This window comes from Lindgomyces ingoldianus (genome assembly GCF_010093535.1).
Source record: "Lindgomyces ingoldianus strain ATCC 200398 unplaced genomic scaffold BDR25scaffold_9, whole genome shotgun sequence".
Lineage (NCBI taxonomy): Eukaryota > Fungi > Ascomycota > Dothideomycetes > Pleosporales > Lindgomycetaceae > Lindgomyces > Lindgomyces ingoldianus.
In genome coordinates, this window is record NW_022985170.1 from 518,053 (window position 1) to 545,169 (window position 27,117).

At 50.5% G+C, this 27,117-nt stretch overlaps 12 protein-coding genes across 12 annotated transcripts; 6 read left to right on the forward strand and 6 right to left on the reverse strand.

The window, feature by feature from the left end:
- Positions 1 to 344: 344 nt before the first annotated feature.
- On the reverse strand, positions 345 to 1,311 carry BDR25DRAFT_323799 (HET-domain-containing protein; the record flags this gene model as incomplete). The annotated part of the gene is made up of 5 exons (XM_033692120.1): positions 345 to 542; positions 605 to 775; positions 836 to 1,006; positions 1,040 to 1,194; positions 1,257 to 1,311. The coding sequence occupies 5 exons, from the start codon at positions 1,309 to 1,311 to the stop codon at positions 345 to 347; spliced, it is 750 nt and encodes a 249-aa protein (XP_033550050.1).
- Positions 1,312 to 2,267: 956 nt separating this feature from the next.
- Positions 2,268 to 4,622, forward strand: BDR25DRAFT_218489 (kinesin; the record flags this gene model as incomplete). The annotated part of the gene is made up of 4 exons (XM_033684936.1): positions 2,268 to 2,600; positions 2,656 to 2,895; positions 3,109 to 3,714; positions 3,792 to 4,622. 4 exons carry the CDS (start codon positions 2,268 to 2,270, stop codon positions 4,620 to 4,622), a joined length of 2,010 nt encoding a protein of 669 aa, XP_033550051.1.
- A 266-nt stretch (positions 4,623 to 4,888) lies between these two features.
- BDR25DRAFT_302182 (arginine n-methyltransferas-like protein) lies at positions 4,889 to 6,450 on the reverse strand. Its single transcript, XM_033689739.1, has 5 exons — positions 6,404 to 6,450; positions 6,220 to 6,329; positions 5,820 to 6,151; positions 5,246 to 5,717; positions 4,889 to 5,117 (listed from the first exon to the last, which is right to left on the reverse strand). The coding sequence occupies exons 1-5, from the start codon at positions 6,434 to 6,436 to the stop codon at positions 5,111 to 5,113; spliced, it is 954 nt and encodes a 317-aa protein (XP_033550052.1). The 5' UTR covers positions 6,437 to 6,450; the 3' UTR covers positions 4,889 to 5,110.
- Positions 6,451 to 6,956: 506 nt separating this feature from the next.
- BDR25DRAFT_387388 (uncharacterized protein) lies at positions 6,957 to 9,122 on the reverse strand (the record flags this gene model as incomplete). The annotated part of the gene is made up of 8 exons (XM_033698055.1): positions 6,957 to 7,142; positions 7,194 to 7,474; positions 7,530 to 7,641; positions 7,692 to 7,921; positions 7,969 to 8,046; positions 8,097 to 8,439; positions 8,528 to 8,637; positions 8,686 to 9,122. The coding sequence occupies 8 exons, from the start codon at positions 9,120 to 9,122 to the stop codon at positions 7,096 to 7,098; spliced, it is 1,638 nt and encodes a 545-aa protein (XP_033550053.1). The 3' UTR covers positions 6,957 to 7,095.
- A 912-nt stretch (positions 9,123 to 10,034) lies between these two features.
- Positions 10,035 to 11,135, reverse strand: BDR25DRAFT_302184 (Lumazine-binding protein). The gene is made up of 3 exons (XM_033689740.1): positions 11,069 to 11,135; positions 10,897 to 11,019; positions 10,035 to 10,848 (listed from the first exon to the last, which is right to left on the reverse strand). Exons 1-3 carry the CDS (start codon positions 11,097 to 11,099, stop codon positions 10,292 to 10,294), a joined length of 711 nt encoding a protein of 236 aa, XP_033550054.1. The 5' UTR covers positions 11,100 to 11,135; the 3' UTR covers positions 10,035 to 10,291.
- On the forward strand, positions 10,908 to 13,145 carry BDR25DRAFT_302185 (caib/baif family protein-like protein). The gene is made up of 9 exons (XM_033689741.1): positions 10,908 to 11,438; positions 11,486 to 11,517; positions 11,597 to 11,634; positions 11,694 to 11,782; positions 11,829 to 12,076; positions 12,124 to 12,380; positions 12,430 to 12,675; positions 12,728 to 12,775; positions 12,825 to 13,145. The coding sequence occupies exons 1-9, from the start codon at positions 11,256 to 11,258 to the stop codon at positions 13,034 to 13,036; spliced, it is 1,353 nt and encodes a 450-aa protein (XP_033550055.1). The 5' UTR covers positions 10,908 to 11,255; the 3' UTR covers positions 13,037 to 13,145.
- Positions 13,146 to 13,359: 214 nt separating this feature from the next.
- On the forward strand, positions 13,360 to 15,190 carry BDR25DRAFT_282551 (uncharacterized protein; the record flags this gene model as incomplete). Its single annotated transcript, XM_033687981.1, has 4 exons — positions 13,360 to 13,981; positions 14,040 to 14,423; positions 14,480 to 14,815; positions 14,921 to 15,190. The coding sequence occupies exons 1-4, from the start codon at positions 13,439 to 13,441 to the stop codon at positions 15,188 to 15,190; spliced, it is 1,533 nt and encodes a 510-aa protein (XP_033550056.1). The 5' UTR covers positions 13,360 to 13,438.
- Positions 15,191 to 15,701: 511 nt separating this feature from the next.
- Positions 15,702 to 18,092, reverse strand: BDR25DRAFT_282552 (uncharacterized protein; the record flags this gene model as incomplete). Its single annotated transcript, XM_033687982.1, has 1 exon — positions 15,702 to 18,092. The coding sequence occupies exon 1, from the start codon at positions 17,889 to 17,891 to the stop codon at positions 15,702 to 15,704; it is 2,190 nt and encodes a 729-aa protein (XP_033550057.1). The 5' UTR covers positions 17,892 to 18,092.
- Positions 18,093 to 18,689: 597 nt separating this feature from the next.
- On the forward strand, positions 18,690 to 19,491 carry BDR25DRAFT_312327 (uncharacterized protein; the record flags this gene model as incomplete). Its single annotated transcript, XM_033691291.1, has 3 exons — positions 18,690 to 18,775; positions 19,129 to 19,199; positions 19,253 to 19,491. 3 exons carry the CDS (start codon positions 18,690 to 18,692, stop codon positions 19,489 to 19,491), a joined length of 396 nt encoding a protein of 131 aa, XP_033550058.1.
- Positions 19,492 to 21,583: 2,092 nt separating this feature from the next.
- BDR25DRAFT_352657 (uncharacterized protein) lies at positions 21,584 to 23,545 on the forward strand (the record flags this gene model as incomplete). Its single annotated transcript, XM_033695041.1, has 16 exons — positions 21,584 to 21,588; positions 21,618 to 21,652; positions 21,757 to 21,875; positions 21,919 to 21,939; positions 22,046 to 22,076; positions 22,103 to 22,175; positions 22,223 to 22,250; positions 22,299 to 22,315; positions 22,369 to 22,523; positions 22,554 to 22,621; positions 22,731 to 22,891; positions 22,921 to 22,979; positions 23,017 to 23,083; positions 23,111 to 23,234; positions 23,273 to 23,357; positions 23,397 to 23,545. 16 exons carry the CDS (start codon positions 21,584 to 21,586, stop codon positions 23,543 to 23,545), a joined length of 1,197 nt encoding a protein of 398 aa, XP_033550059.1.
- Positions 23,546 to 23,581: 36 nt separating this feature from the next.
- BDR25DRAFT_352658 (uncharacterized protein) lies at positions 23,582 to 24,855 on the reverse strand (the record flags this gene model as incomplete). The annotated part of the gene is made up of 6 exons (XM_033695042.1): positions 23,582 to 23,613; positions 23,652 to 23,961; positions 24,019 to 24,045; positions 24,162 to 24,257; positions 24,298 to 24,752; positions 24,807 to 24,855. The coding sequence occupies 6 exons, from the start codon at positions 24,853 to 24,855 to the stop codon at positions 23,582 to 23,584; spliced, it is 969 nt and encodes a 322-aa protein (XP_033550060.1).
- Positions 24,856 to 24,896: 41 nt separating this feature from the next.
- Positions 24,897 to 25,486, forward strand: BDR25DRAFT_352659 (uncharacterized protein; the record flags this gene model as incomplete). Its single annotated transcript, XM_033695043.1, has 3 exons — positions 24,897 to 24,938; positions 24,993 to 25,239; positions 25,278 to 25,486. The coding sequence occupies 3 exons, from the start codon at positions 24,897 to 24,899 to the stop codon at positions 25,484 to 25,486; spliced, it is 498 nt and encodes a 165-aa protein (XP_033550061.1).
- Positions 25,487 to 27,117: the final 1,631 nt, after the last annotated feature.

Below are 27,117 nucleotides of genomic sequence, written 5' to 3' on the forward strand. Positions count from 1 at the left end.
GGCAGTGTGGGGAGAAGAATCCTAGCTCTTAGCAATAGTACTTTGGAAATTGTCTTCTCCTGTTGAATCAAACTGAAAGCGAGTTCGCATTTGGCGGTGCTTCAGCTGGAAATGTGCGTCGACTCGGGTTTGAACAACTGAGCGCAAGTCTTTTTCTATAGGCGCTTGAAGCAAAATCTCACCTGTTGCTATTGAGCCCGTGCTCGGACCTGAAGATGGTATCAAGGTAGCACATATTTCAGGCTTTAGAAACCATATTGGAGAGTAGATTCCACAATTGAGACATGCCCAAGACCAGGGTGGGACTCGAGAGTCCTTTGGCCGCAAAGGAGGCGTCTCTCATTCTACTCGCGATACCAGAGAAGATCCATGAGGAAGGTGCCCTCCCAGAGCCTGAAGATGCACCTGTCTCCCAAGATCCACTGGAATCTGGTGGTCATTCTAGCGATGCTGATAAGTTTGTCGCTCTGGTATGTAAGACTGGCCTGTGTGTACTCTTCAACAATCCTGTGCCACGATAGTCGAACTTCTCCACGGTGACCCTGCGAATTCAGACGTATAGCTCGCTGGTATGGAGACAAGCCACCTTTCAGGAGGTCGACACTGTCCGATGTAGTGCATTTGGTGATATTTCTGATGCCTGACGCTTTTGGCATTCCCACAAGAGTTGATCTTTGCCAAAGTGTAGGATGCGGGGGGAGAAATATCTTTCTTGTACCACCCAAGCCCGCTTGTTTAATGGTGCTTTCTCTACCCGCGCGAACCAGAATATATCCTAAGTAAGGCAGTGCTCTCCAACGTGATGTGAATCATCGAGAAACAGGTCTACTGACACCTTCAGGGGCTTTAGAACATCTGGTGCTCTCGAAATAAAAAGACCAGTATCGGATGGCGCAAAAGCAGTAGCCGCAATTTTGAGGACAGCATTTTTGTAATAATCGGCCATTCTCTCCGCCTCCCTGGCCCATTCGTGTATATTATCCTGAGGGATGCACAAGGAGTCAATCTAAAAATAGCTATACCCGAAGCAAGGAGCTACCTCTAAAGCGTCTTGAAATGTTTGAGGAAGTTCCGAGAACGGGATGTCCAGTTTTAAGCTGTCGAGGTTATCCGATCGCAGAGTGTATACTGGGCCAGAACCCCAGCAGTGACTGAGAGTCAAATACCGATAGTTAATTGGGACATCTTTGCGTTCTATGAGACGGGCCTTTTTACATTTTCCATCAGTCCAGATTTCTATCGGCCGTGAGGGAAACCTGGAGTCAGGTAAGGCAGAGCGGTTGTTCTGCCGTCTGCAGACGGTGTGCTCATTGAGCCACGAGGTAAGCCAGGCGTTGGCAAGATTTAGATCCCGCGTGGAAGGGCTCTCCTGTGTTCTGGTCTTCGGGAGCTCCATGAAAAAACTAGTAAATGATGTTGAAGTATCATTCCAAGCGGGGTAAAAGTGATGCTCCCAAAACACCTGGTATTCCTCTTTTGAAAGAGCCAGGAAATGCAAGGTCCAGCGAAGCAAAGAATTTCTATCAGTTTTTAATTCAGGATCGTTGCGAATATCCTTTCTGCTAAGATATTATTGAAGCGGAGAGAGAGAGTGCTCACTCGCTGCAGTTCCGGCTACTCCAGAATTGTCACCTCGTGCCACATTTCGGCACAAAGATGACATCCCGCTTCGCTAGATGTTTGCACCGAACTTAAATCTAGATACCAAGCAAAACGGCCATAGGAGGGTGGTGGCTGTTAACCACCAAAGAGTTCTGGAAAATGGAATGACACCGATCGCATATATTTGGGTTTGGGCGTGCAGATTCCATCAGAAGCTTGACGCGAAGGAGATGGGCTAAAGGAGACCGACTAAGATAAGAAGGAGGAAAATACAGTAGAACCAGACGATGAAGCACTGAAGATGTCAGATGTTCTGCCTGAGGGATCCATGCCCAGGTGGATTGAGCGGGTGGCGCGGGAGCACTGGAATCGGAACGAATATGAAAGAGAGTGTTGAACAAATTGACTACGCCGATGACAGAGGGTATAAAACTACATACTTGGTGCTTTCTGTCACGATGAATAAAAGCTTCATGATCGCTTCATTTGATGAAGTCTGTCGTCATGGTGGTAGAGTTTCTGTGCTCTGATGTTCGGTCATGGTTGCCGGCGCAACGGGGCCGAGGCGCTTGTTGATCAACTCACCTGCAGCACCTCCACAGGATCGGTACACCATCGACCACTACGCCAGACACGCACCTGAACTTTGTCCGCTCCAAATGGCCATGGAACCTCCTCCTCGACCGTCAAGTTCTCTCTTTGATGTCTTTCTCCGTCTCCGACCCTCGCATTCCGCCAAAGCTGAACGCTTTCTCAACGTCGAAGAAATCGAGGCTGCAAATCCAACCCATATTACAATTAAGCCGCCCACGAATGATGGCCGCAAGCGTGCAGTCGAGCGATTTGCCTTCACGAGAGTATTTGAAGAGGATGCACATCAATCCGAGTTATTTAAAGGGACTGGCGTGGTGCCAATGATCGAGGGAGTGTTGGGCGGGAAGGGGAGAGATGGACGGGATGGACTACTGGCGACTCTGGGTGTTACTGGGTCGGGGAAGGTACAGCACCACAACCAGAACTTATCCAGGCTCGCAAATGTTAATTGAATTCCAGAGCCACACAATCCTCGGCACCAAGTCCCAGCGCGGCCTGACACAAATGGCCCTCCATGTCCTCTTCCAAAGCACCGGAACCCAGCTTGTACAATCCTTCTACGGCGCTCCAGCCTTTTCTTCCCTCGCTGCCGCAGATGTGTCAGAAGCCCATATGTTCACCGCCACGGCCTTCCTAGACTCCATGTACGGAGACAACCAATCCGAGCGTTACCCGTCACGAGCGCAGACTCCCATGCCTGTAAGTTCCTTTTCTCATGCGCCTCAGTATCTCATATCTGATCAAATGTCGTTGTCCTCTCCTCGTCACGTGACTTCGGAGAACCCGTACCCATTTCTCCAATCTCCCATCTTTGCTCGACCAAGTGCAGGCATTCATTCTATCCGTCCTGTCACGGGAAATCTCTCTCGCATTACCCGTTCGGCTGCGAATACAGGCTTACCTCCCAAAAAGGATTGTAGTTCATTTATCACGAATCCGACAAACAGGTCCAAGAACATCCCACGCCCCTCAACCCTTCCTCAAAACCCCAGCGTTCACGATGTTGATATATCTGTGGATTCGAGCGCGGAGTATTCTATCATTGTGTCCATGTACGAGGTCTACAATGACCGGATCTTTGACCTTCTCACCGGAAATGCGACGAAGAGCAAGAATCCCAATCTAAAACGTCGAGCGTTGCTGTTCAAGAGCACAGAACAGAGTCCTGATAGGAAGGTAGTGGCAGGTCTAACTAAGATCATCTGTGGAAGCTTGGAGGAGGCGTTGATGGTTCTAGAGACAGGCCTGATGGAGAGGAAGGTGGCAGGGACTGGTAGCAATGCCGTCAGTTCTCGGAGCCACGGCTTCTTCTGTGTCGAAGTCAAGAAGCGGGATGCGCAGCGTAAAGGTCCATGGTCTAGCAGCGCCCTTACCATCGTCGACCTAGCAGGATCGGAACGCGCTCGCAACGCAAAGACTGCGGGTGCTACTCTCGCCGAAGCTGGTAAGATTAATGAATCGCTCATGTATCTTGGTCAATGCATGCAAATGCAATCCGACAACCAAGATGGCAGCAAGGTACGCACCCAACCCCTCACTCTCGCACCTTCTTCTTTCCACCTCCAACCCCCAGCTAACTCTCTGTTCAACACTAGAACATCGTCCCCTTCCGTCAATGCAAACTCACCGAGCTCCTCTTCTCAAATTCTTTCCCCTCATCCAACACCCGTCACTACCATCACCACCATCCCCAGAAATCTATCATGATCGTTACCGCGGACCCCAAAGGTGACTTCAATGCAACGTCCCAAATACTGCGCTACTCCGCCCTCGCTCGTGAAGTCACCGTCCCACGCATCCCCTCCACAACTTCCACCATCCTCTCCGGCACCCCCCTCAAATTTGCCCTTTCTACCACATCCTCCGGCCGCACAACACCCTCTGCCGTCCTCGAGGAGCTCGAATCTGCGAACGCCGAAATCTCGCGACTAACCGCTGAAATCGAGATCTTCGCCCTCCGCCTCACGGAAGAAACCGCGCGCCGCAAGGCCGCAGAGCAGAGCTGGCGCGCGGCCGAAGAGCACATGCTAGAAATCGAGCAAGACATCCGCGACGAGTGTTTTGCAGAAATGGAGAACGCGGTTGAGCAGGAGCGGAGGCGGTGGCAGGCAGCTTGGGATGCTGAGCAGGATCATAATGAGGTGCATATGGATCGCAAGATTGATGTTGTGATTAAAGCTACGAAGCAGCAGATGCTGGAGCAGCAGCAGCTTGCGGTTAAGATTTATGAGGACCCCGATCCGGAGATGGGACAGAGGGTGGAGGAGTTGGAAAGGGAGAATGAGGTTCTGAGGGCGAGGTTGGAGGGGATGGAGAGGGAGGCGCAGGCGAAGAGTGCGAGTCCAATCAAGAAGATGAGGGTGCTTAAGGCGAAGAAGTGGGAGGATCCGGAGACGACGTTGAGGGTGGGGATGGATGATGATTAAATGTGCATGAGGGAATGGCGTTTGCGGCGTCTGTTTGTATGATGTTTACGATTGGATTTGGTTGTTAGCATGGTGGTCTGTCTGTCTAGGTAGACAGCCTGTGTTCATACCCTAACTAGTTCCACAGTATAACCTGTTGAGTTCTCATATGGTCCTTTCGGGCATAATGTCTATCATGTTGAAGCTGCAGCTATGCATAAGTAAAAGATCCACGTGCAAAAATAGTAATATCATAGATGAACATCCATGATTCATTCATTCCTCCTCATAAATCATACCATGCTACCCTAGATATCTCGGAGGTAATTTTTTTTTTCAAACAGTGCAGCAGCAACTCGCGAATCGAGAAGCCATCACAAGGGTGTGTTCGCTCATGATGCCGTCTCCTCTCTTTATCCCAAAGCCAGGGGAAAACGCCAACCCTTTACCAAAATCTCTAATGGTGAAGAATGAGGAAGTGTGTGTATAAGATGGAGAAAATATCAACATCAGCACCTAAGAGAAATACATTAGCTTGTGCAGGGGTGGGGTGGCAGAGCGTGGGATGAGGTTTGAAGGGAGACGAGGAGGAGGAGGAGTGGGGAGGGGATGGAAAGGGAGGGGGATATTGCTGGGGGACGAACATTCGGTACGAGCCCTCGCCAGACGCCTGTCTATGCATATCATCGGTATTCAGTTTGTACGAAATTTTGATGTCGAGATCGCGGTGGTTCTTTTCGCTAGGCTTGTTGCTCAATATGCCGGTGATTGTCTCACCGTTCTCGACCGTTAGCGCCTCCTGGAGGTAGAAGACCGTTTGTTTCCAATGGGTGTACTTGGTGTGCGGGCCGGTCGAGAAGCGGATCGGTTTGTGACATGCGGAGAACTCGATGTCGAACCAGGCGATCAGAGCGTGGATAAAGTCGCTTCGTTTGGCGGTGATGGTGTAGGGGAGCGTGAAGGCAAGGTCCTTGGGTTGGACCGTGTAGAGGTCGAACGTGATGACTGCTGCGGGATCGGTGACGACGGCCTTGAAGTCGACGGTGTCGACAAGTGGCTCTGTCATGGCGGTGTGCTTGAGGGGGGTATAGTCAAAGCCCCAGACATTGTCCCAGACTACGGTGATAATTAGCGCACGACTTGGAGCTGTGCACGCTGCATAGCCCCGCTAGATAGGAGCTAGGAAGCGTGCGTACAAGCAGGCAAGGTTGCACTCACACCCAATCTTCTCCTCCTTATACTCGCCGTCCTCGATACCCGCCATAAAGATGGTTGCCTTATCGGGGAAAATAAGGCCGTCCTTCTTGAGGTACTTGTCCCTGGCATAGAGGACCGTATCCAACATGCTCTCGTACAATAGGAAATATCCCATCCACTCTGATATGATGATGTCCACCTTATCGAAGGGAAGCTTCACCTCCTCCATCTTGCCCTGCAGCAGCGTGATCTTAGACGTCATGCCGTTGCGCTCAACAATCTCGCGCGCCTTTTCGATTATCGTGGACATGTCGACGCCGATGACATGCTTCGCGCCGGCCTTCACAGCGAACCTAGTCCAGCATCCATCAGTTCCTGCTCGCGTGACGCGGGAATGGGAGCCTGGAGGGGGTTTGCCAACATGCTAAGGATGGCTGTACCGCATCCGACGTCGAGAACGACCTTGTCCTTGAAAAGGTGGCCATTCTGGTAGATGGAGTCCCTATATGACCTCGTTCGCACTTCATCTTTCTGTTCGTGAGGGGGGTCGAGTCAGTCGGCGCGCTCGTCAAGGGCAAAAGCGGTGACAGCGGGAGTGTACACACCAGCATTTCCTCATGGATACCTTCGGCGCGCATTAGCACAGTTCTCAACAGTAGAAGTCCATCGACCGACCATGGTGGTTGTAGCTGTCCGCCGCGCGTCAGCATATCTGCCCCAAACCTGGTCACGGCGCGGTGCGAACCTGTTGAAGTAATGCGCCTCCGAATGCGCCATTGCAGCAAGCGGGTCGCTGGCCTTGAGCTCGGGCTGCGCCGAGGCAGCGTTGCTGTCCATGATTACACACTGAACAAATGAGGCAAAGGGTTGTGGTCGTGTATTTGGGGGAGAGAGGTCGCCGGCGATTGCTGGACCCGGAAATTTATTTCATCGAGTGCACGGATCACCACCTATTTCACCCCGCTATGCCTGAAGCGGTGAGGGCACATTGCAGCATTGCTTTCTTCTGCTACCATTAAATAAACCATGAGAGCGCGTTGCAGCTAATTCGTCTCGTCTAAATATCACACTGAACCGTTCGCCAAAAGAGAGCCAATGAGTGTCGTAAGGAAAAACCTAAGCAAATATACCAATCTCCACAGACTGAGGGAAGAAACCGTGCTGAAGAGAGGGGTATCTTTGCAATACAAACCATCCTCCCTCATCCAGTCGTCATGCCGTGTCTCACATAGGCCGTAGTCGTTACAGTCGTGGTCGTCGTTCTCATACTACTTCGTGATCCGGGTTTCGTATCTCATTATCGCGTTTTGATATGGTGGAAGGACTCGATGAAGAACCTTGCATCTAAGAAATGTTAACGACATGTTATTCAGCATATTCAATCGAGCCACATACCTTCTGCTGTGGTAAATGTCAATTGGTACTTGCCGGACAGACCGCGTGGAGGGGTATAGCCCTCGCAGAATACGTAGGGGTGCAACTCCCGAAGCTGAACCGTGGTCGACCCAACACGTTTCATCCAATTTCGTTGACCAATGTATTGAGTAACAAAGGCAGTCCAGATTGGAATCGTTTTGAGAGGCCCCCGTCTCGCCGTTGTCTCGAACCGGACCCCTCCAGAGTCTCGATCTCGGAAGATGCGGAAGGCGTGCAAGTAGTTGTCGTCTTGGATTTCGCTGCCATACATACATCAGCACCCGCATTGCAGCAAGCAAAGAAAGGGGTTCGTACCCGCCAAATTCCTCCTTTTCGCCTGGCTCGAAGAAGTCTTCCAGTCCTTGTGGCGTTGTGACGTGGTCTTGGCGCTTCATTGCAACAACAGTGCAGTAGAAGAGGACCATCCCTAATGTCCAATTAGTTTAATTGAGGAAGAACCTCAGCCAGCAAACATACTTTCGTAGAGAGTAAATCTCAGGTTAGCCCACAAATCAAGCCCTCCGTCTTGTCTGTTCACGCGACAAAGCTGAAGGCAAGATTCGGTCCGCAAAACTTTTAGTCCAGTCAAGGGGAAGCAGTATCGCATCTTTCGCCCAGCAGGGTCCAGTGTCAAAAACAGAATACGAGCTCTTTGATCACTAGCTCTCCAATAAAGCCTGACCCAGACATTGGTAGCTTCAAATGGTCTATCGAATGTCAGTGGATATCGTTGTCGAGGACAAGATGCACTCACAGTTCGAGTACTTTTTGAAACCCATCACCATCAAGAAATTCGAGGGCCTTAGGCTCATCTCTGCCGAGACATTTGGTCCTAGAGGATGTTAAGGGCTTGGTCATAATTTATATTAAAGCGAGACGTACGCTTGACCGAGGATCTGGAAGGGCGTGGAAGAATGTCTGCCATCAAAAATCTTGGTGGCCCAATGCGCTGTGCCATTCCCAGAACCATCGGAATGGGTTGAGAAGTTCTGAGATGAGGTAGTTGAATACGTTGGTGAATGAGGAATCTCGGGGACTGGCGGTGGGATATAAGGTATCTCTCCATAAATAGGGGAACGAGGAGGTAGCGGTGGTGGAGGTGGAGGTGGAGGTGGTGGTGGTGGTGGTGGAGGAGGATGAGGATGAGCGTAGGTGGGATATGTTTGAAAGCGTGGTATAGTCGGCCGAGCAGTTGCAGGGGAATGGGGTCTTGGTGTTCGCGGGCCTTAAGAAGCCATGTCTCAGCAACTCAATCGCCAATTGAAGACAGAAAAACGAGATGGAAACGCCTCTGAAAACAAAATTGAGCATACCATGAGGATCAACAGATAGTCTGTCAAAGTAAGACTCTATAGGCTCTTGTTTGTTTAGCAGTCTTGTTAATCGGTGTCGGATGCGGTCAATGTCGTCATCTACTGGCTCGCTACTCCAGGGTTAAACGACCGTCGATTTTGGAGGTCTACCAACTCACCCTTTCAAAATATCGAACATTGCTTGGAGATAGGTTCGATATAATTCAAGACGCACTGGCAAGGCTATGCCTTGGCTCTTGAGTTCGGCACAAGCGTCTTCCCAGATGAGATTGTACGGCGGAGTACCTGGAAATGCCCCCGGATGCTGTCGACCGTTCCTTCTGGTCTTGCTGAACATGTCGCGGACATCATCGAGAGTGTGCCCTAAGCTCGGAAGGGCGATCTCGAGATCGCGCAAAATTCGACCTGCCTTTCTTCCATAGCGGGACAGCTCCAAGCCCTCATGTAGGACGTGGAGAGCATTGCTAATGGCAAAAAGTTCCGCAATGTCTCCGGTTATGTCTCTGGCGTACTGAGGTGTCTCATCCAGGAAGATTTGCAGGCCAGAAGCCGTGTCCTCAGCCTCTTTGGCATAATCCAAGAGCCTCCAATCCATGATAAATCGTGTGACTTGGTGATCTTTAGCGGAAGCCAAGCGGCAGCGCCGCACACATGCTCTTGGGGACTGAAATAAACTCGAAAAAGAGCGTGAGAGCGCCGTTCGGTGACGAGGGTTTGATAGCGAGTGTGTCCGGTGTTCAAGCGGCCTTGTGCCTTGAAGGGTCCTGACGTGTTCCAGCAGGCCGCGACAAGGAAACCAATAGATTATGCCGACGAAAACCCCTTATAAATTCTGCACCTTAGCCGTAGCTTTCCCTTCTCTTCATCACGGTATGTACATCGACCTTTTGGCCCCCAATCTTCGTTCAAAGCTTTTCCTTTAGACCACAATTTTCATGCAGTCGAGTCGTATTCCAAGGCTAAAAATGCAATCTCTGCTGCATCTCGCGAAGGCGAGCCCTCTGGCAGCTGATGAGCGCAACCACTCTGCGGCACAGCCGTCGGAGAAGGCGACACGACGGAGCGTTGACCGCAGAACCTGACTAAAATGAGCATCGAGACATGTGGTTTGTCGTAGAGTCGTGCCGCCACTGCTGCGCAAGGCGAGTTTCTGCCTAAACCTCTCGTTCCGATTAACATTATCTGGTCTTGGACTGTAAGCAATCGGAGGTGGATTGATCGCAAAGGTGGAGAAAATTCTGGAAGGCTAATTCGAGACACATTGCCCTCTTTCCTGCAAGTTAATCAACCATGAATGGTCGAAAGGATGGAAGAGGATGAGGTGCATCATGCAATATCTAGGCAGCATTCTCTGATGATCGCTGAACAATCTCGCCAGCCTTCAGATTCAAAAAAAGATCGGAAATCTCATGCATGGAGACTATGGCTATCAAGAACGTGAGGATGGACGTCAAAGACATTTTATATTGGTTTGCCAGGTGAAAAACAAGGCTGCGCCTCACTTTCCTCCTGCGCCACCGACAAGTCTGCAACCTCCTTCATAATCCTGAACCAGGCACCACGGGGTACCAGAGGAACGAGAAAACTGGGCCGATGTGTTGTATGGTCAGGTTTTATTCGCTCCATTTCCCTTAAGCCTCGAACGCTCCGCCCGTGCCGCTGATGCCTTTGGTACCATCTTCGATCCTCCGGGTATCGAAGTAAGTCTAATAGTGGAGGCTTGGAGGCAGCATCGGGTGAGAGTCTGGGACACGTGGTGATTAATTACTTGCCAAGTGCTTTGAGTCTCTCATCGACGAGCTTGGAAACCATTTTCTCGAGGATGGCAAACTCGCCATTGGTCGTGCTCTCGAAGTAGCCTACGACGCTTTTCTCTACATACTTTCCGACCTGATCGACTTCCACATTGACATCTTCGCCAGCTTTCTTGGCCGCCGTCACCACCTTCTCTTGAGTATACGCAATCAGCATGACCTCCCACCAGCCCTCTAGACCATCTTCCACCTTAGTAACCGTCAGGCTTGCACCGTCTATAGTGACGTATCCCTTCTCCACAATATATCTGAGAACAGTCGAATCTCGGGGCTTAAAGCGGAGCGTCAGGGCATTGCCGTCGGGGGTCACGGATTGAATCGTTGCAGTGGTATCAACATGGCCTTGCACGAAGTGACCACCCATGCGGGTGGAAGCGGAAACTGCACGCTCAAGGTTGACTCGTGAGCCCTTCTGGAGAGATCCGAGATTCGTGCGCCGAAGCGTTTCAGGAGCAACGCCGACCTTGAACCATGCCTTGTCAAACTCGGTTATCGTGAGACATGTTCCTGCGCAAAAGTCAGTCCAGGCTTGCTGCTATTAGTCCAAAACCAAACCATTGACACTAATGCTGTCTCCCAGCTGGGCGTCTCCCAGTATGTCTTGCACGTCAGAAATCGTCAACGAAGTGCCGCCTCCTCCGCTCGAAGTCTGGTCAAGCTCTTCGAGGGCGGCAACAGCTAGTTACCGTCAGCCTAGCCGGCACGAATAGTCGCAAAGGAATCTCACTTCCTAGTGTCTCAACGAGGCCGGTGAACATTATTGGGTGTCGGTGATGTTCGGGTGGAAGATGGAGAGATTTGAACTGCCTCGGTGAGGGGAGCTTTCGGGTTTCTATCGCGGGGCAGCTTCTGGTCTCCATGACCAATACACCTCACATTTCAATCCTTGCAAAGCAGGCCATCCAACAGAAATCATGGCAGGTTTACTTCTCAAGCAGTCTAGAAGAGCAATCCAAGCTTCATTGCGCTCGTCCAGGTCCAATTGGCTCTACAAAAGCGTAAGACGACAATTTACAACAGCCGCGATGAACGCAGATGCATCAACACTACCTCTGGCAGGAATCAAAGTTCTAGACATGACCAGAGTTCTTGCTGGAGTGAGTCGTGATAACTCCTAATCTTCTCGGGTCCTGACGTTGATTAGCCTTACTGTACGCAAATCTTGGGTGACCTTGGGTATGCGATGGACAGCCCTGTACGAACCACCTCCTCCGAGGTTGGCAGGTCTGAAGAATCCTGATTGACACGAAAATAGTGCAGAAGTGATTAAGATTGAGCATCCAACACGAGGGGGTTAGGCTTCTCAAGCACATCACAAGTCATATGGCGCTCGAATTCTGATTGAGAAGCAGATGATACCCGAGCCTGGGGACCGCCTTACGCTAAGCACATATGTGGAGAAAACACCGCAGGCCCAGGAGAGAGCGCTTACTATCTCGCCGTGAGTGCCTACTGGTAGTAATTCTCCAGAAGTTAACCATGAGCAGGTGAACAGGAATAAGAAGTCGTTGGGCTTGTCTTTTGCGCATCCTGCGGGAGTTGATATCCTGCATCGGCTGGCTAGAGAATGCGATATATTAGTCGAAAACTACCTACCAGGGTCACTGGACAAGTACGCCATGGACTACCCGACTATATCCAAAATCAATCCTTCTCTCGTCTATGCTAGCATCACAGGCTATGGCCAAACGGGTCCTTATCGAAACCGGGCTGGGTACGATGTCATGGTTGAAGCGTATGTTTGTGAGCCTAGTGAGAGATGTAGATTCTAAATGGCGACAGTGAAATGGGGCTGATGCACATCACCGGAGCCAGGGATGGCCCACCGGTCAAGGTTGGCGTTGCGGTAACTGATCTCACCACCGGACTATATACTTCGAACGCAATCATGGCAGCTCTCCTCGGGCGTATGAAATCGGGCAAAGGTCAGCATATTGATGTTGCTCTTAGTGACTGCCAGGTTGCTACCCTCGCGAATATCGCCAGCTCAGCGCTCATCAGCGGGCAAAAAGACTCTGGCAGATGGGGCACTTCCCACCGTGAGTTGAATTGAATCATGACTAGTGGATCTGGCTGAAGAGCTCCCAGCATCAATTGTACCCTATAAAGCATTCAAAACTTCAGACGGCGATATACTGATGGGTGGAGGAAACGATCGGCTATATGGCATCTTGTGTACAAAGATCGAAAAACCAGAATGGATCAACGACGAAAGATTTAAGACAAACGCGTTAAGAGTTAAGAATCGAGATGTGTTAGAAGACATGATTGAGAACGAGACGCGGAAGAAGAGCACGCAAGAGTGGCTTGAAATTTTGGAAGGTTGCGGGATGCGTAAGTCCCACAGAGCAGGACGCTACAATCAAAGCAACTGACCTTGAAACAGCTTATTCAGCCATCAATGACATTCAGACTACCTTAAATCATGAACATGGTATGCCCTCTTCCATGTTTAAAGACGCCTCAATTCTGACCGCCAAAAGTTCTCGCTCGTGATATGGTCAAAGAGGTTGAGCATCCAGTATGTGGTCCCATGAGGCTGGTCAATACTCCGGTGAAGTACTCATTTTCGAAGCCGGGAATTCGCATGCCACCACCTACTCTGGGGCAACATACGGATGAGATTTTGAAGGACACTCTCGGTATGAATGAGGATGACATTGAGAGTCTCCGGAGTGAAGGGGTTGTAGCGTAGGAAGGGGAACTTGAAAGTCTAATCGCACCTCTGCTGACGGCAAGATTGTGTGCGGTGCCGTACATGATTTGCTTCAAGATAGGCAAAGAATAGGTACTGGTTCCCTGGCCACCACCAATAGAGACTTTAAAGAACATATTTTCTAGCATGCAACAGACATGGAAGTCCGCGCTCTTCCTGCTGTCGAAACCCGGTCGACGAAGGGAAAAGTAAGCATTGGGGTGCTGCGATTGGCTGCGTTACTAATCGCACACACGGACCAGTGTATAGCTCAGGTCGAAGCGACAGCAGCTCGCCGAGATGGTGGAATCTTCTATGCTTTGCGCTCCGTCCCTCGCCCAATGAGTGCACACCCCGTCCATCATTCCTGATAACCTGTGTCGCAGTCATTCACTGAATACAATGAGCTCAAAAAACCCCCCTCTAGATCCATCTGCCGCGGCCAATCGTCTCTTAAATCCCGTGAGCACGGCACCCAACCCTCCCACCTTGACCCCGAAGTCGTCACTTTCGTCGACGACACCAGCGCCCCCGGGATGGTCATCGCAATCAGCGGCTTTTGCGTCGCAGAATGGGCCACCTGCAGGCTTTCCGCAGCTTTCAGCGTCTACAGCAGAGATTCTAAAGAGGTTGCAGGCAAATGCTGGACAGAGCAGCACTGCTACTAGTACCGCGGCGTTTGAGGCAAAAAAAGCGGAGGTGATGAAGAGTTATGTGACCAGCGACAATTTGCCAACACCGCCGCCTATTCCAGGTACAGGACGGCGAGGAAGGGGTGGTGGAAGAGTGGGCACGCCGAGTGGATTGAAGACGGAGATTGGGGGAGTAATGCCGGTCGCGGGCTCAACGCCGACGTCTGGACGAGGTTCTGGCAGAGGTCGGGGAAGAGGTCGGGGCGGTGGGCGGGGTGGGAAGAGAAAGAGGGCCGAGAGCTACGATAGCGATGTAAGTTAAATCTCAGCTTTGTGTCATTTGCGAAGCACGGGATGACCTAACTGTTCAGGACGACGACTCCGACATCTCAACATCTTATACGCCACTTCCCACGAAAACTAAATCTGGCCGTAATGTCAACAAGCCCACTGCGTTCGTGCCAACACTCCCGGAACCAAGCCCAGGAGTGAAGCGACGGAAATCGACCAAAACCATCCTCACCGCGCAATGCAAAATCTGCCATCGTGGGACTGATCCGGGCAACAATCGCATTGTATTCTGCGATGTATGCAATACTGCGTATCACCAGTACTGCCACGATCCACCAATCGATAACGAAGTGGTGAATGTGTTGGAGAAAGAGTGGCTGTGCGGACCATGTGAGCGTGCCAAGCAGAGTGTTATTGAAGGTATGGAAGGCCTGGCTGCTGGAGATGGATTGTCAATAGAAGAAGTACGTTCTATGTCCTATGCTCCCACACGATCTAATCCCTCCTGACATAACTGTAGAAACGCGCATACCTCTCCACTCTCCCCTCAACACGTCTCGTATCTCTCCTTCTCCACTCCACAATCCGTCACCCTGAGCTCCCCATCTTTCCCCCCAACGTCCGTGACCTAATTCCCGTGGCTCCAACCGGAATCACTACCCAAACTAGCCTTCCCAACCCCCCGCTCCAACTACCAACCCCTCATAACGCCAATGCTGTTTCCCAATCCGTCACATCCCCTCCCAACGGCATAGGCTCCACAGGCGGCACCCCACGCTCCCATCACATCGCAACCGACTCCTCAGACATGGATCCTGCTGAAGCCCAACTTCTCGGCGAAATCCGCTCTTCTACTGTCCTTCAACACCAACATTCCTTCACGCAACCCCAATCCTCCAAACTCAAATCCCATCACGAATCCCATATCCAAACACAGACATCAAGCCAAACCCAAAATCAGCCTCAATCCTCCACCACCACCACCACCACCACCACCGCCGCCGCCATTAACCCTACACAAATGGACGAATACGATGACGGATATGACACAGATCCACCAGCGCATTATCCCAAACCCGGACACGGGCTGGCGAGAACCCTGCGACCTGAAAGTGAGGATTTGCAATGGTTAGTAGATGACAATTTCGAGGTTTTTAGTCATGGTTGGAAGGGGGATGGTACGGGTGTTGGGGCGGATGCGCCACAGGCAGGGTTGAATGGAGCGGCTTGACGGTGGGTGTGTAGGAGTAGGGAAGGTAGAGGGGAGGGGAGAGATTAGAGGAAGAAGTAGGCGAGCGGATTTTAGATGGCTCTTTTCGATAATGGTGTGGAATGAGACTCCACGGAGGAGTATGGATTCATGGATGCATTGGTGTTTAATGGATTTGGGTAACAACGACGGGAACGGGGCCTCTGAGGATTCCTATCTACTTATTTTTCTGTCTCACAAAATGGCATCAGCATCACACTGTGCATAGGCATAGTTAATGCATGTGCAAATGCAGCTTCTTACAGTACATGAACTCTTCTTGCCTGCTACTTATAGTCACCTCACACATACTAGATTATTAGTCACAAATAAGGGATCTATTTCTCAACCTCAAATTGAGAACGATATCCAGGACCATCTGCTTAGCTGTGGGTATTGTTATACAAAGCCCACTTACTAGACTTTTAACCCCATGTCTCCATCCATCAAGATCCTTTCCAATCCCTAGTACCCCAGAAAACGCATTTCAAATCTAGTCATCATAAAAGTCACCCTCATCCCCACCCCCAAACCCCTCTTCCTCCTCATAATACTGACCCTCCTCCTCAAACTGCTCAACCTCCTCCTCCTCCTCCTCCTCCTCCACCACCACTTCATCTTCCCCTTCCCTATCCTCTTCCCAATTGTCCGGCGTATCCACTTGCGTCCACTCTGACTGCGCTTTCTCAGTCTCCTTTGGTGACTCATCCTGCTGCGACTCCCTCCTCGCACGAGGATCCACTTCATACAACCTGTCATAATTAATAAACTCAGAGAACGTATTCTTTGCACGTCGCTCTAGCATTTGTTTGACCGCATCCGCAGCGCTTGCAGCGGGACGTCCAGCAAGCAAGCTTCCATCACCCATTTGGTGGTGTTTTCTCCGGGATTTCTTCTTCGGCTTGCCAGACGCTTCCTCAAGGGCTTTCTGGAGCATTTTTTTTTGCTGGTCGCGCAGCCACTCGATGTTTTCTGTCACCCACACACGTTCTGCGATGACCCTTTCCTGTTCCGAAAGTAGGCAGTGGGCGACGTCCGGGTCGTCTTCGAATTCGTCCTCACCAATGTCTTCAGAGGTGTTGATTCCAGCGTTAGGCTGGTGCTGAGTGGCGAGGGATCGGGCGGTGTTGCGGGCTTTGACGAGGAGAGGGTGGTTGTCATTGTCTTCGAAGGATTTGAATGCTTCTTCCCATTCTTCAAGACGTTCGTAGATTTCGTCTTCGATTTCTTGTTCGATTTCGAGGTCTTCTTCGGGGATGATAATGGGATTGCGATTTTTTGGCGGGCGGCCCCGTCGTTTGGGCGGTGCTATGTACTCGTCTTCCTCTGCCATCTCGACTAAGACTTCCACATGATCAACGTCGTCGGGGTTGGCTAGAACTTGAGCAGCAGATGCATCTAGAGTGCTGGATTCATCTTCGTTGCCGCGAGGTTTGGCTGTTTCTGGCTGTGTCCCAACCGGGGGAGAGGGCGTCTGGGCACTGCCATTGGTGACTTTCTGCAACTTGGGAGGTCGGGAAGATATCTGGGCGCTGGATCCTGAGGTCGATTGTTCTCCAAGGGCTTCCTCTTCTTCTTCACCATTGAGTTGCGACAGCTTGCGTTTGCGCTTGGCTAATCGTTCCTCTCTCTCCTTGCGCTTGTAGATGGCAGGAGGTAGAGTCTTGACTTTCAGTTTCTGTCCGACCTCCCGAAATTGGCTGACTGTCAACGCAGAGCTCTGTGTCCGCTTGAATTCAAGTAGACGCTGTGTGATGGTGGTGTCGGCGACCCTAACCACATATACCACTTCTCGAACGGTGCGTCGGAAGTTGTTCATGCGCGCAGCGAGGATGATGCAGGCACCACAAAGGCCGGCTGGCGATCGTCCCTGGACCATCCAGTCTCGGTTCATGCGCTTCAGGATGGCGGCAGCGTCTTGGGCGACTCGATGTGAGTCGGTTCCAAACTCAAGTTTCTGACAGAACTTGAGCATCAGAGGCTCAATCTCTTGGACAGCCATGGTATTGTGGATATTGGGGTTCTCAATCATCAGCACCGACAAGAGCTGTTTGTAAGTGTCCCCGAGAGTCCAGACGTTGACCTGGATCTTTTCGGCAAAGTCCATGAGCAAGACGGTGTTATGCTGGCGCTTCCTGCAGATGAGGTAGATGGCGACTGCAGCGACATTGCGAATGCGGCGGCCTTTGATGAAGGCGTGGTTGTATGCGAGCTTGTATATAGCGAGGGCTTGGTCGGCGATACCCTGCTGGAGGTTAAGGACGCCGCAGAGCTTCTGGATCTCATTCCGACCCATTCTTTCGGCAATCTCGCGGCTCTGCATTGTGTCGAGCCCGCGCACGGCGCCTCCCATGGTGTTCGCATAGCGTTGGTTGTCTCCAATGAAGCCGCCTTGGACGACAGCGGCGCCAGCAGAGTTCTCACCAAAAGTGACTTCAGCAACAATGTCATTGTCGCCCACGACCTCACCGCAGTTGTAGCAGAGGCGCGAGCTTCCATCGTCGACAATGTTAGGCTCGTCGCAGCAGGTGGCAGGTGGAGGTACTTTCCTGGGCGGCAGGGGGGGGCTCTTGGACGAGGACGTAGCAGGTTTTTCGGTGGAAGTGCCAGGTCTCAGTGGCCGATTGAGGCTCTCAAGTCGGGGGGGGCGTGGGCGAGCACCCGGCCTTGTCGGAACCGGCATGCTCTCTAGAGTTCTGGAAAGGTCAGCACATGGGTAGGCGCGAGCGTGAACACCAGCTAAAAGCAGGTGCAGCAATGGCAGTGTAGTGTGGTGTAGTGGTAGTACGGTGCGGTGTAGTGAAGTGTGGTGCAGTGTGGTGCAGTGTGGTGCAGTGTAATGCAGTGCAGCGTTGTGCAGTGTCTGAGTCAGCGTAGAGGTGAGGGTGAAGGTCAAGGTGAAGGTCAAGGTCGAGCTTTGGCGGGGGGGCTTTTGGTGGGGCGCAGTCCGCCACGTCTTGGCATCCCGACGCGAGAGCAGCTGCGCGCTGAGTGGCTCCTTCAAGCGGAGCTTCGAGCTTGCCTTTCTCGACCTCGCCCAGGCCGTGTGCTCCGGAGTGAATGGGTAATCAACTACTCGCAACCCGTCGGATATAGCGCCTCCATCTCCTCTGTTTCTCTCCAGATGGTGAATGCCATGCGACTGCTTCCCCTATCATCCGGTGCGAATGCCTAAATGTCAATCCTCCATTCACCTCCTCCCCCATGCTCCCGTTCCTGCACACAGCGCGCCGCGACACCTGCAAGTGATGTCTGCAGCTTCTCATGCGTCACCCGGTCCTGCGCTTCATTGGCTCGTCCGACGACTCCAATCTTAGCACACGGACACTCCCTTACTGTGCCCTGTTCCCAGCCCTCTGACAAAAAGTACCCTGTCCGACTGTCTGCCCCCACCTCAGCCCGCCGTCCCGACCTCACCTCCAGCTCAACTTCATTCCTCCACTTGTCCCTTCCCCATCAACCTTCCATCCTACACCATATCATGTCGACCCGCAAGCGAAAGCAGGACGCCGAGGAGGAGGAGGAGCTTCAAGCTCTCCCCTCGGACGAAAGTGACGAGGAAGAGGAGTAAGTCTGCACGAGCTCCTTGACGTCATGACATGGCACATATTCTTGTCGCAAACATGCGGAAATGTGTTCATTGTGTTCGCCTTCCATCCTATGCTTGAATTGATGTATCTGGTTTTCCTAATCAAGCTTCATTGTCGCTGCGCAACCGTCTTGGCCTCCTATCAGCCTCGTCAGTTAGTGGCCGTTGCTTTGCGATCATGTCCCTTTCGTGTGCCGCTTTCGTATCAATTGTGTTTCTGGAACTCTGGCTCTCATCCCTGTACTTGAATCGCGTCCATAGCTCTGACTCTTTCAATCCCCTTGGTGCATGTGAGAGGTCCCGTCCGTGAGGCTGACCGCTGCGTCGACAGGTATGAAGAGTCCGAGGGTTCCGAGGTCTCTTTCGATGACGAGGAAGATGATTCTGAGGTAGAAGCTCCTCGTAAGTCAACCACGTAATGGCTTTTGAATGCGCCCGCTCACAGCTTGGTACAGCGCCAAAGAAGAAGACTAGGATCTCCAAACCCAAGGAAGATGAAGACGAGGAAGAAGAAGAACCTGAGCCTGAGGATGAGGATGAGGATGAGGATGACCCAGAGGAGGATGCAAGCGCCGATGAAGAGGCCAACGGCGCTACAAAGAAGGCTCCTCCTAGGGCAGAGAAGTCTCGGAAGGTCAAGCCCACCGCCACGACCGAGCCTGTGCCTGTTGTCGCCGATGACGATGATGAGTAACAAAATCACGTGCCCCATTCCGCAATCGCATTACTTGCGGCTGCTTGAATCAATGGTCTGGCTACACTGGGGTGTTTGATGATACCGGTCCAAGAGTGGAAGTGTACCTACTACATACAATTCTGTCATGCCTAACAAGTCCATCATATGTAATCCCGCAATCTTTCCGTTGTTGTGCCTCTCCCTCCCTATCTTTCAAGCATAGGTCATCTCACTTTAGCTGTCGTGCCTTCCTCCATATCTTGGGAATAAATCATCTATCTCTATGCCGTCTACCTTCTCTCTCCACTAACTATCTTCTTTCATAATCCCCCCTTTGCCCTTAAAAATCCGCCGGAGTCAAAATATTAGCAAAAGAAGCCATCCTTTCGGAAAGCCCAGATACGCCTAACTTTAAAAGGTTTTCTGTTGTCAGCGTGGAACCCTACACTCAAACCACGCTTACTCGAACCGGGGGTATATGCACCAGTAGTACTCTTTCATCATCGGTCAAGTGTAGATTGACCAGTAGATTCTCACTTGACCACCAAGTTGAGTTATTGTAATAAGGGTTATCATTTTTAAATATATAGGACTTGTTCTCAAGTTTGGATTTTGGTCGTCAGGCGGCTTAGGACTTTGGAGATATGGGTGAAAGTTTGAGCGGCTTTGAGCGTAGTGTATGGCGAAATAGAAAATCTCCGTGGGCAAGCCAGGAATTTGCATTCCTTTTTAGCCAGCTGCCGCCGTCGATTACTGCCGCAATAGGAGAACTGATAATGCGACGAGATCCATTGCCGCCATCCTCATTAACACCATATCGCTTGACCGCAGACGCATTCTGGGTATTCTTGAGAATTACCTGGAATAACCATACAAACATATTCCCGTAGGTTTATCGCGTTGTGGCACACAATTCACACCTGTACCCGGAACGTCCTATTACGCCGCCGTCGGCTCTCTCAACTCAGAAGCTAAATACCTTCCCAAACTCAGAGATGGCACAAGGACGACCTTCCTCGTTGGCGAGAAGGAGAGTAGTATTCCTCGAAGTTCCTGGAATGTCTCTATCTTTCAATGTATCGCGACATCCTTCCTGGATACACGACCTTCCTAGCTCATCGCACAAACGTTTAGGACGCAAAGGATGTTTGGTAAGAATAGGAGCTTGCCAGAATCTCGCTGCTCATAATGAGGAGTTTGTTCCCAGTAGCCTTCCAAAACCATGCTCGGCCTTCGCCAACATAACGGGTTACCCTCCTTCTGAAACCAGAGTTGAAATAGTTGAAACAACGTCTCTTCGCACTCTATATCTGCGTGTCCACCAAGAGCCTGCCATAGCAAGGCCAGATTCCGGAACTCGGATTCGCTGCTATCAAACTGTTCCAGCGCACCAATTTCCTCTCTCTTCCAAAATTGCGACCGTGAAATGGCGTGGACGAAGATATCCTTCCCATAGTTAGAGATATATTGCATCGGAATATCCTCGAGCACTAACTCCCAGCCTTGAAGATGCGGTAAAACCTCACCACTCCCGTATATCTAGCTCTAGTAAATCGTCAACGGCAACCCACGCAGCTACGCCTTGGAGACGATATGTCGAAGGTCCGGTCGATGTCCATAAGGCGCGCTCAAAAAAAAATGGTTGCACACACTAGTAAGTCATCAAGCATGTATCATCTCCACAGAGATTTTACGCAGTTTCGTAGACTTTCCTAGACTACCTAACCAAAACCGAACTAGTTTAAAGAGCAACAGGCTTCCTGGATTGAACAGGCGAAGTGATTGTCTTGCTTAGCTCTATTTCATTGGCAAGTAGCGCACCAAGAATGCCAAGGATGCTTCCCACCGCGGAGCTGATAGTGCTTGAGTCTCAACAGCTCCTATGATCTCTTCGCGACTATCTCCAGTTTCAAAGTCCGGGTCCAGGTTCTCGTTTTAATATTCGAATTCGCAGCAGCACTTGCCTGAAGCGGTTCACTGGCATGTGTCGAGAATTCATCATGGCTTAGAAGTTTGAGCTTCTCCTTCAGCCCATGTTGGTCTATGTCTGGGTTTAGCGTTGCAAATCTATTAGTCGGTTCCATTTTTCGGCCAAGACTTGCTCGAAGACATGTGGTATAAAGTCTAAGTCGCTCTCCACGTAGGTGGCTTCGATTAGAATGGTATGACCCTCAGACTCGTTCATTGCATTAAGTTGCAACGGTTGAATCGTGCGGAGATCGAGGCATTTGATTGATTTGCAGAGGTCTATGCACAGAGCCAGGTTGAGATTGTGATGGGAAGAGCTTGTCGATATTTGGACAACTTCGCTAGGATTCCCTCAACCTTCACCCCCGAATCGAAATTCGCCTAACGGAATTGATACCACTTCCATTTCCATAGAGATCCTCCGTACTTTGGCAGTGGGTGTATATTCTTTTTGTATAGACCATCTGTTTGCAGTAGTCACGCATGCCTCACACAATAGTCACTTGTTGCCAAGACTCACACCTTTTTTTGCACATGTATAGACCCCTAGGTACACTCCTTTAGCAATTAATTCAGTTCCTCATGATTCCTGTGATCCCCCTAGCCTAAAAGCTTCACACCACCTCTACGTAGGTGTCCGTTGGCTAAGAATATCTCCTAGGTCCTATTCATTCTGGACCTAAGGCTCACATTGGTTCTTACTTTGCAACCTTAGGCTTTGAAATTTTCCACTTGTAGGGCTTCTTAGTTCATAGACTGCTTCGTAAACCCTGACCTGTAGGCTTTCTTGGCTCAAAGACCTTCTTGGCGTATATATGTTTTAATCATAGACTTAATTTACTCATAGATCTTGTTAGATTATACTAGCGAAGAGGTCCGGGAGCATAATTTTAATATCTGTTAGCTTGTAGCCGCAGCCGATTGCAGTTTTCGGAATTCAAAAGCAGGTCTTACCAAGAAGAATTCCTTACGTCTCCGGAGACCCTCTCAACTGATTCTACTCTTCCTAGTGTGCTCAATCTTGGATGAGTATGCACTAACTCACCTTCTACATGTTGGAGAATATAAATATTTGCAAGGGCGTCTTGGCCAATGCTACTCGCATGAATAAGCAGCCACATTGACCTTTCCGTCAGTTACAGAAAATCCATCTACAGGTCCGTATGATATGCTAAAGAATGTCCGATGAAATATGCAGCTGTACAGTGGCCTAGATTTGTATTTTTTCCCCCCCCAAAAGCAGGAGTACCTCCTAAAATAGTTCAAATATCTTCCAAGCAATGCTTTAGCGAGGGGGGGTCGGTGAATATCGCGAGACTTCTCTTCTTGTGTCCTATCGTTCAATACCGCTATATCCCCGCTTAGTTACGACCAGGTCAAGATGCGGGAGTAAATGGGAGGCCATCGCCCTTGCCGTTACCGATGAAGCGACCGAAGCTGCGACCTGTGGGTTTTTCATGGGCTCAGACAAATCGCGAGCATCTTACTGCTCTTCTTGGAACGACTTGGTTCCCTAACCCCTATTTATATCAGCAAGGGTTCGTCCATCTTCTTGTGATCCTGGACAAAATCCAGGCCAATCTTCAACGAACCGTGGGCCGTCCTTCGATGAAACCTCGGCGGCGTTGATGTTGCGCTTCAAGTGACGAAGCATCTCAATTGGGGGAAGTTCAGTCAAGATCAGCTCCTCCTGTATGACTGCGGCCACCATTCAAAGTCTAGAGCCGTTGAGTGTCATAAGTGGGAAACACCTTCTTTGTCTCAGCATAGCAATCTTGGGCGTTGTTGTCATTGTCAGGCATACTGTCCCTAGGTATCGCCTCTGTGCTAGGGGTCTGTGATTCTAGATGAGCCGTATTACGTGCTCGCTGATTCCCTGGCTATTCTAATTCTCCTTCAGCCTTCCTCTTGTTGTTGTTCACTGGATCTAATTTCCACGGCTTGACGTCACCAAGCTCATACTCCCAAGACGCTTCAGCTCGTCCTTTCAAGCTCTTCGTACGCATTCTACAAACCTTCCCTTAGCCCCTTGTCGTTCGTAAACGCGAATACTAATCCCTCCTTATCGTCCTATCCAAGGGTTGCTTCAAGCGCCTATGACTAAGGTTGGAATTGTATATTTGACCGATCCTTCAACACTCTATATCCGTAAAGCTAATGACCGTTTGAACACTGACAGTGGTGCGATGTTATGATCAGCAGTTCTAAACCATTGCCTGTGGCTTCGATGAATAGATGGTCGAGATAAAGAGTAAGCAGCAAGCGGAGGAGGCCAAAGTATGAAAAAGGAAGAGGTAGAGAGTGGAAGGGGGAAACATTAGAGAATGATGGGAGAGGGAAGGCAGTTTTAGATATTAGCAGAACCGGGAGAAATTTTGATGGGTGATCAAGTTGAGAGAATGCACCTCCTGATATCGGAGTATGGATACACGGCGTAGAAGCCAGAGTAGGGAATTTGTGTGTGTATCCCACCATGAAAACACATATCAATGTCACGGAAGCATGCTGAATGTCTAGGTTCTTTATTTTGTCGTATTTCGTTAGCCCTCAGCATTATGCCAGAAAAGCAGATAGGACTGAGCTTGAAGGAAATCCAGCAAGCGTCTTAGATGACCAAATAAAACCTGTAAATGCTGCTATGTAGCTTTAAGACTCTTGAGCCTTAGGAGTTGTCGACAGCTAGTAAAGGCAGATGCTGGTGTTGACATCATTTAGATCACTTGGGAGGCGTAGAGATTGACAGGGCCTCGTTCGTAGTCGAAAGGAGTACCACAAAGAAGGAGATGTGAGAGAAGGGAGCAGTAGAGGACAGACTGCTTTGCACCGGCGATCCAGAAAAATAACAAGAGAGGGCACTGGCCATCTGCTCACCGCAGTCGCGATGGGTTGACGGCCCTTTGGCGGTGTGGCGAGACCCAATGTGAGAGGGAAGGGGAGACCCTCCCATCTGCCTGTTGTACAGGCACCCCCAACTCCACTCAACATCGAAGTTAAGTCTAGCGGTGCCATGATACCACGGTAACTTGAGTAAAGTTTGCTCAACCGTATTGCATGCGGGGTTTCTTTGGCTAGGGAAGCAATAAGAGGGTCCTTGATCCACTCAGGGAGTAAAGAAAGGAGGAAAGAACTGAAAGAGAGCATAACCCTACTCCCTTGAAACTTCATGAGCCATATGGCCAACCCAAGCAAATGGACAAGGAGTGAACATCCCTCCGGCTTAGTGTTGAGCGGAGTAGCCATAGCATACACGCATATTACACAGGCCAGCTTTAGCTCCAAAAAAAATTGAACGCAATCCCTTTCTTGAGTAACTTCTTTCAGATGGCTTATATCGATAACGCATTAGAGGAGGTTGAATTCTGAACCTACTGGAACTCTTGGCGCATACGCATGGTCGGTCTCGCGGGCTGACATAGCTTGCCGAGATATCAAATTGAGGACTTCTTCAAAAGCATATGCCATCATCTATAATCGAGCCAAGTACCCTCGTTGTGAGGGTGTGACAAGTATGCATGATCTCGTTGTTAATATTCTTCTCCAAGCTTTTGTAGTGCGGTCTTAACACGGTGGATCATCTACCTTGCGATGCGCTGGAAGGAAAATGCTATCAACAGTGTGGAAAGCTGCCGCCCCTCCCCGGGAACCATGCAGATCCGTTCGGAATAGCGACGAACTATAGGATTGAGGTTCTGCGCTTAGTGATTGGCAACATCTTCGGCAATCTGATTACCAAGATGGGAAGAAGCATTTTGAAACTCGGCACACTTTGCGGCAACAGTCGGAATGATAACGGCATTGGTGGAATTTGAAGTCAAATTTTATGCATGGGGATGTAGCAACGCATGTTAGCTATATCTTGGTCAGTGCATGGTCTTTGATATTGACGGGAGCTTGCCTATCGTCTCTGAAGTTTCGACTGCAACGGTATGCTAGTTCCAGCCAGCAGACATTGAAGGTGGCTGCATATCCTGGAAGCAAAGAAGACTTAACTCGTATTTGGGCTGTAATAGTTGATTTTGTGTGGAACTTTTCAGATATTAGATGAGCAATCATGAATCGGTTCGAAACACCCTCAAATCAACCGACCAACCAACAGGTCGAGATCTTGAGATTCCATCATTGCTCGATGGGATTGGAGGTATAAGTCGTCTCTGGTTCAAGTAATGTCGTGGCTGCACTCAGGATCATCTCTTGCGGTAAAGATATCGCCGACTCGTTTCCCAAAAGACGTTCTGCGCTGGTGGTGGAGGTAGGCATGCATCGTCACATCGTCGTACTCGGGACGGCGTGCATATTTGTGGACCGAATCTCTCGGAATTTGCGAGGCTGCGGTGAGGCTCTAAGCCTCGTACAAAAGTTGGCGGTGAGAAGGGAGCATGATACTCCAAAAGTGGGGAAGACCCCTGTCGGACGGTCGCACCTGAACGAAGCGATGGTACCGTAGGGCTGTGCGAACTGACCAATATCAGCACAAATATCTAGCGAGTGGACGCCAAGAAAGGGACACTTAGAGGCGGACCAAAGCTGAGTAAACTCGTCCAATATTGGATAACTATGCTGCTCTTGGTACTGTAAGCTGAGCGACGGGCGCTAGAGGGGATGGCCAGCTACACGGGAGACAGGTCACAGATCGGAGCTTCGCTTTTTTCGCGATATGATGCTTCTTCCCGTGTCTATCGCACGATGAAGAATAGACAGATGCGAAATGTATTTACTAGCCTGACACTCGTTCTTCGAGTGCAGGTGGCCTGACGTCGTTCATGCCGCCTTTTTCTTCTCTCCTGAGGTGTTGTGAAGAAAACCAAGGATTAACGCAACATGCATTTCCGCGATGCACACGAAAGACAAGCTTCACAACGACCGGGATAACAGTCGTGTTTAACATTATTCATCAGCTTGAGATGAAGGGAACCTCTTGGTGTTAGAGAATTTGATTGGGCAAGCCAGCAGCCTTGGTGCATTTGTCAGGTGTGGTTTTTAAGCAAACCTTAACAAAGAAGGGAGCTGTCCACGAATGGGAAGCGGCAGCTCGGATTTTGGAGTTTGTAATCTGGGGATGACCCTGATTTTTGAAGACGTGATGTCGTCAGGGATCTGATTTGCGGCATGAGGGGCTTTTGGCTTTTGTAAACTGTTTCCCATGGCTGAACCCCGCTGTCGAGTCTCGACCAACACAATTTGACTCTCCCACAGAAACCGGGGGTTAAGTAATCACCGAGTAGCCGTGACTCGCTCTCCCTAGATGTTCGTCCGAGTGATAGAGTCATCCTCCGGGAAGTATCCGGCCATCGAAACTCTCTGGAGTTGGCCCGACTCCGGCATTGTGTTATCGCGAGGCCACAATGCCGCTTCGACCGCCGCTGTTAGATCGAACTGCTGGCTGAACAGGGGTGAAGTGAACACAATACACAGGAGAATGGATAGCTATGTGACTCTCAGCACGAAGGAGCCGGCTCAGCCAGCCTTGTGAAGAGTCAGAGCTGCTGAAAGGGCAGCGTCGCATCGCTATCCTAGAAAGGGTGATTGAAGCGAGAGCGAGTGGTCAACGGTTTGGAATGCTGGCGCTGCCTCACGGTACGCCCGCAAATCGACGGTCGATGACACGGGTTCTCAAGCGGTCTGATTCGTAGCGAGGAGGCTGAGACGCTCGACACCTCACCTCCCAGGCACCCAATA

Coding starts and splice junctions, on each gene's coding strand:
- BDR25DRAFT_302182 (XM_033689739.1), bottom strand. CDS start 6,436: ATGCGCGCCGAAGGTATCCATGAGGAAATGCTG. Junction 6,330..6,403: donor GTATCCATGAGGAAATGCTG/GTGTGTACACTC, acceptor CCTCACGAACAG/AAAGATGAAGTGCGAACGAG. Junction 6,152..6,219: donor GGTACAGCCATCCTTAGCAT/GTTGGCAAACCC, acceptor ATGCTGGACTAG/GTTCGCTGTGAAGGCCGGCG.
- BDR25DRAFT_302184 (XM_033689740.1), bottom strand. CDS start 11,099: ATGTTCACCGGCCTCGTTGAGACACTAGGAA. Junction 11,020..11,068: donor CCTCGTTGAGACACTAGGAA/GTGAGATTCCTT, acceptor GACGGTAACTAG/CTGTTGCCGCCCTCGAAGAG. Junction 10,849..10,896: donor AGACAGCATTAGTGTCAATG/GTTTGGTTTTGG, acceptor ACTTTTGCGCAG/GAACATGTCTCACGATAACC.
- BDR25DRAFT_302185 (XM_033689741.1), top strand. CDS start 11,256: ATGGCAGGTTTACTTCTCAAGCAGTCTAGAAGAGCAATCCAAGCTTCA. Junction 11,439..11,485: donor TGACCAGAGTTCTTGCTGGA/GTGAGTCGTGAT, acceptor GACGTTGATTAG/CCTTACTGTACGCAAATCTT. Junction 12,676..12,727: donor TTTGGAAGGTTGCGGGATGC/GTAAGTCCCACA, acceptor ACCTTGAAACAG/CTTATTCAGCCATCAATGAC.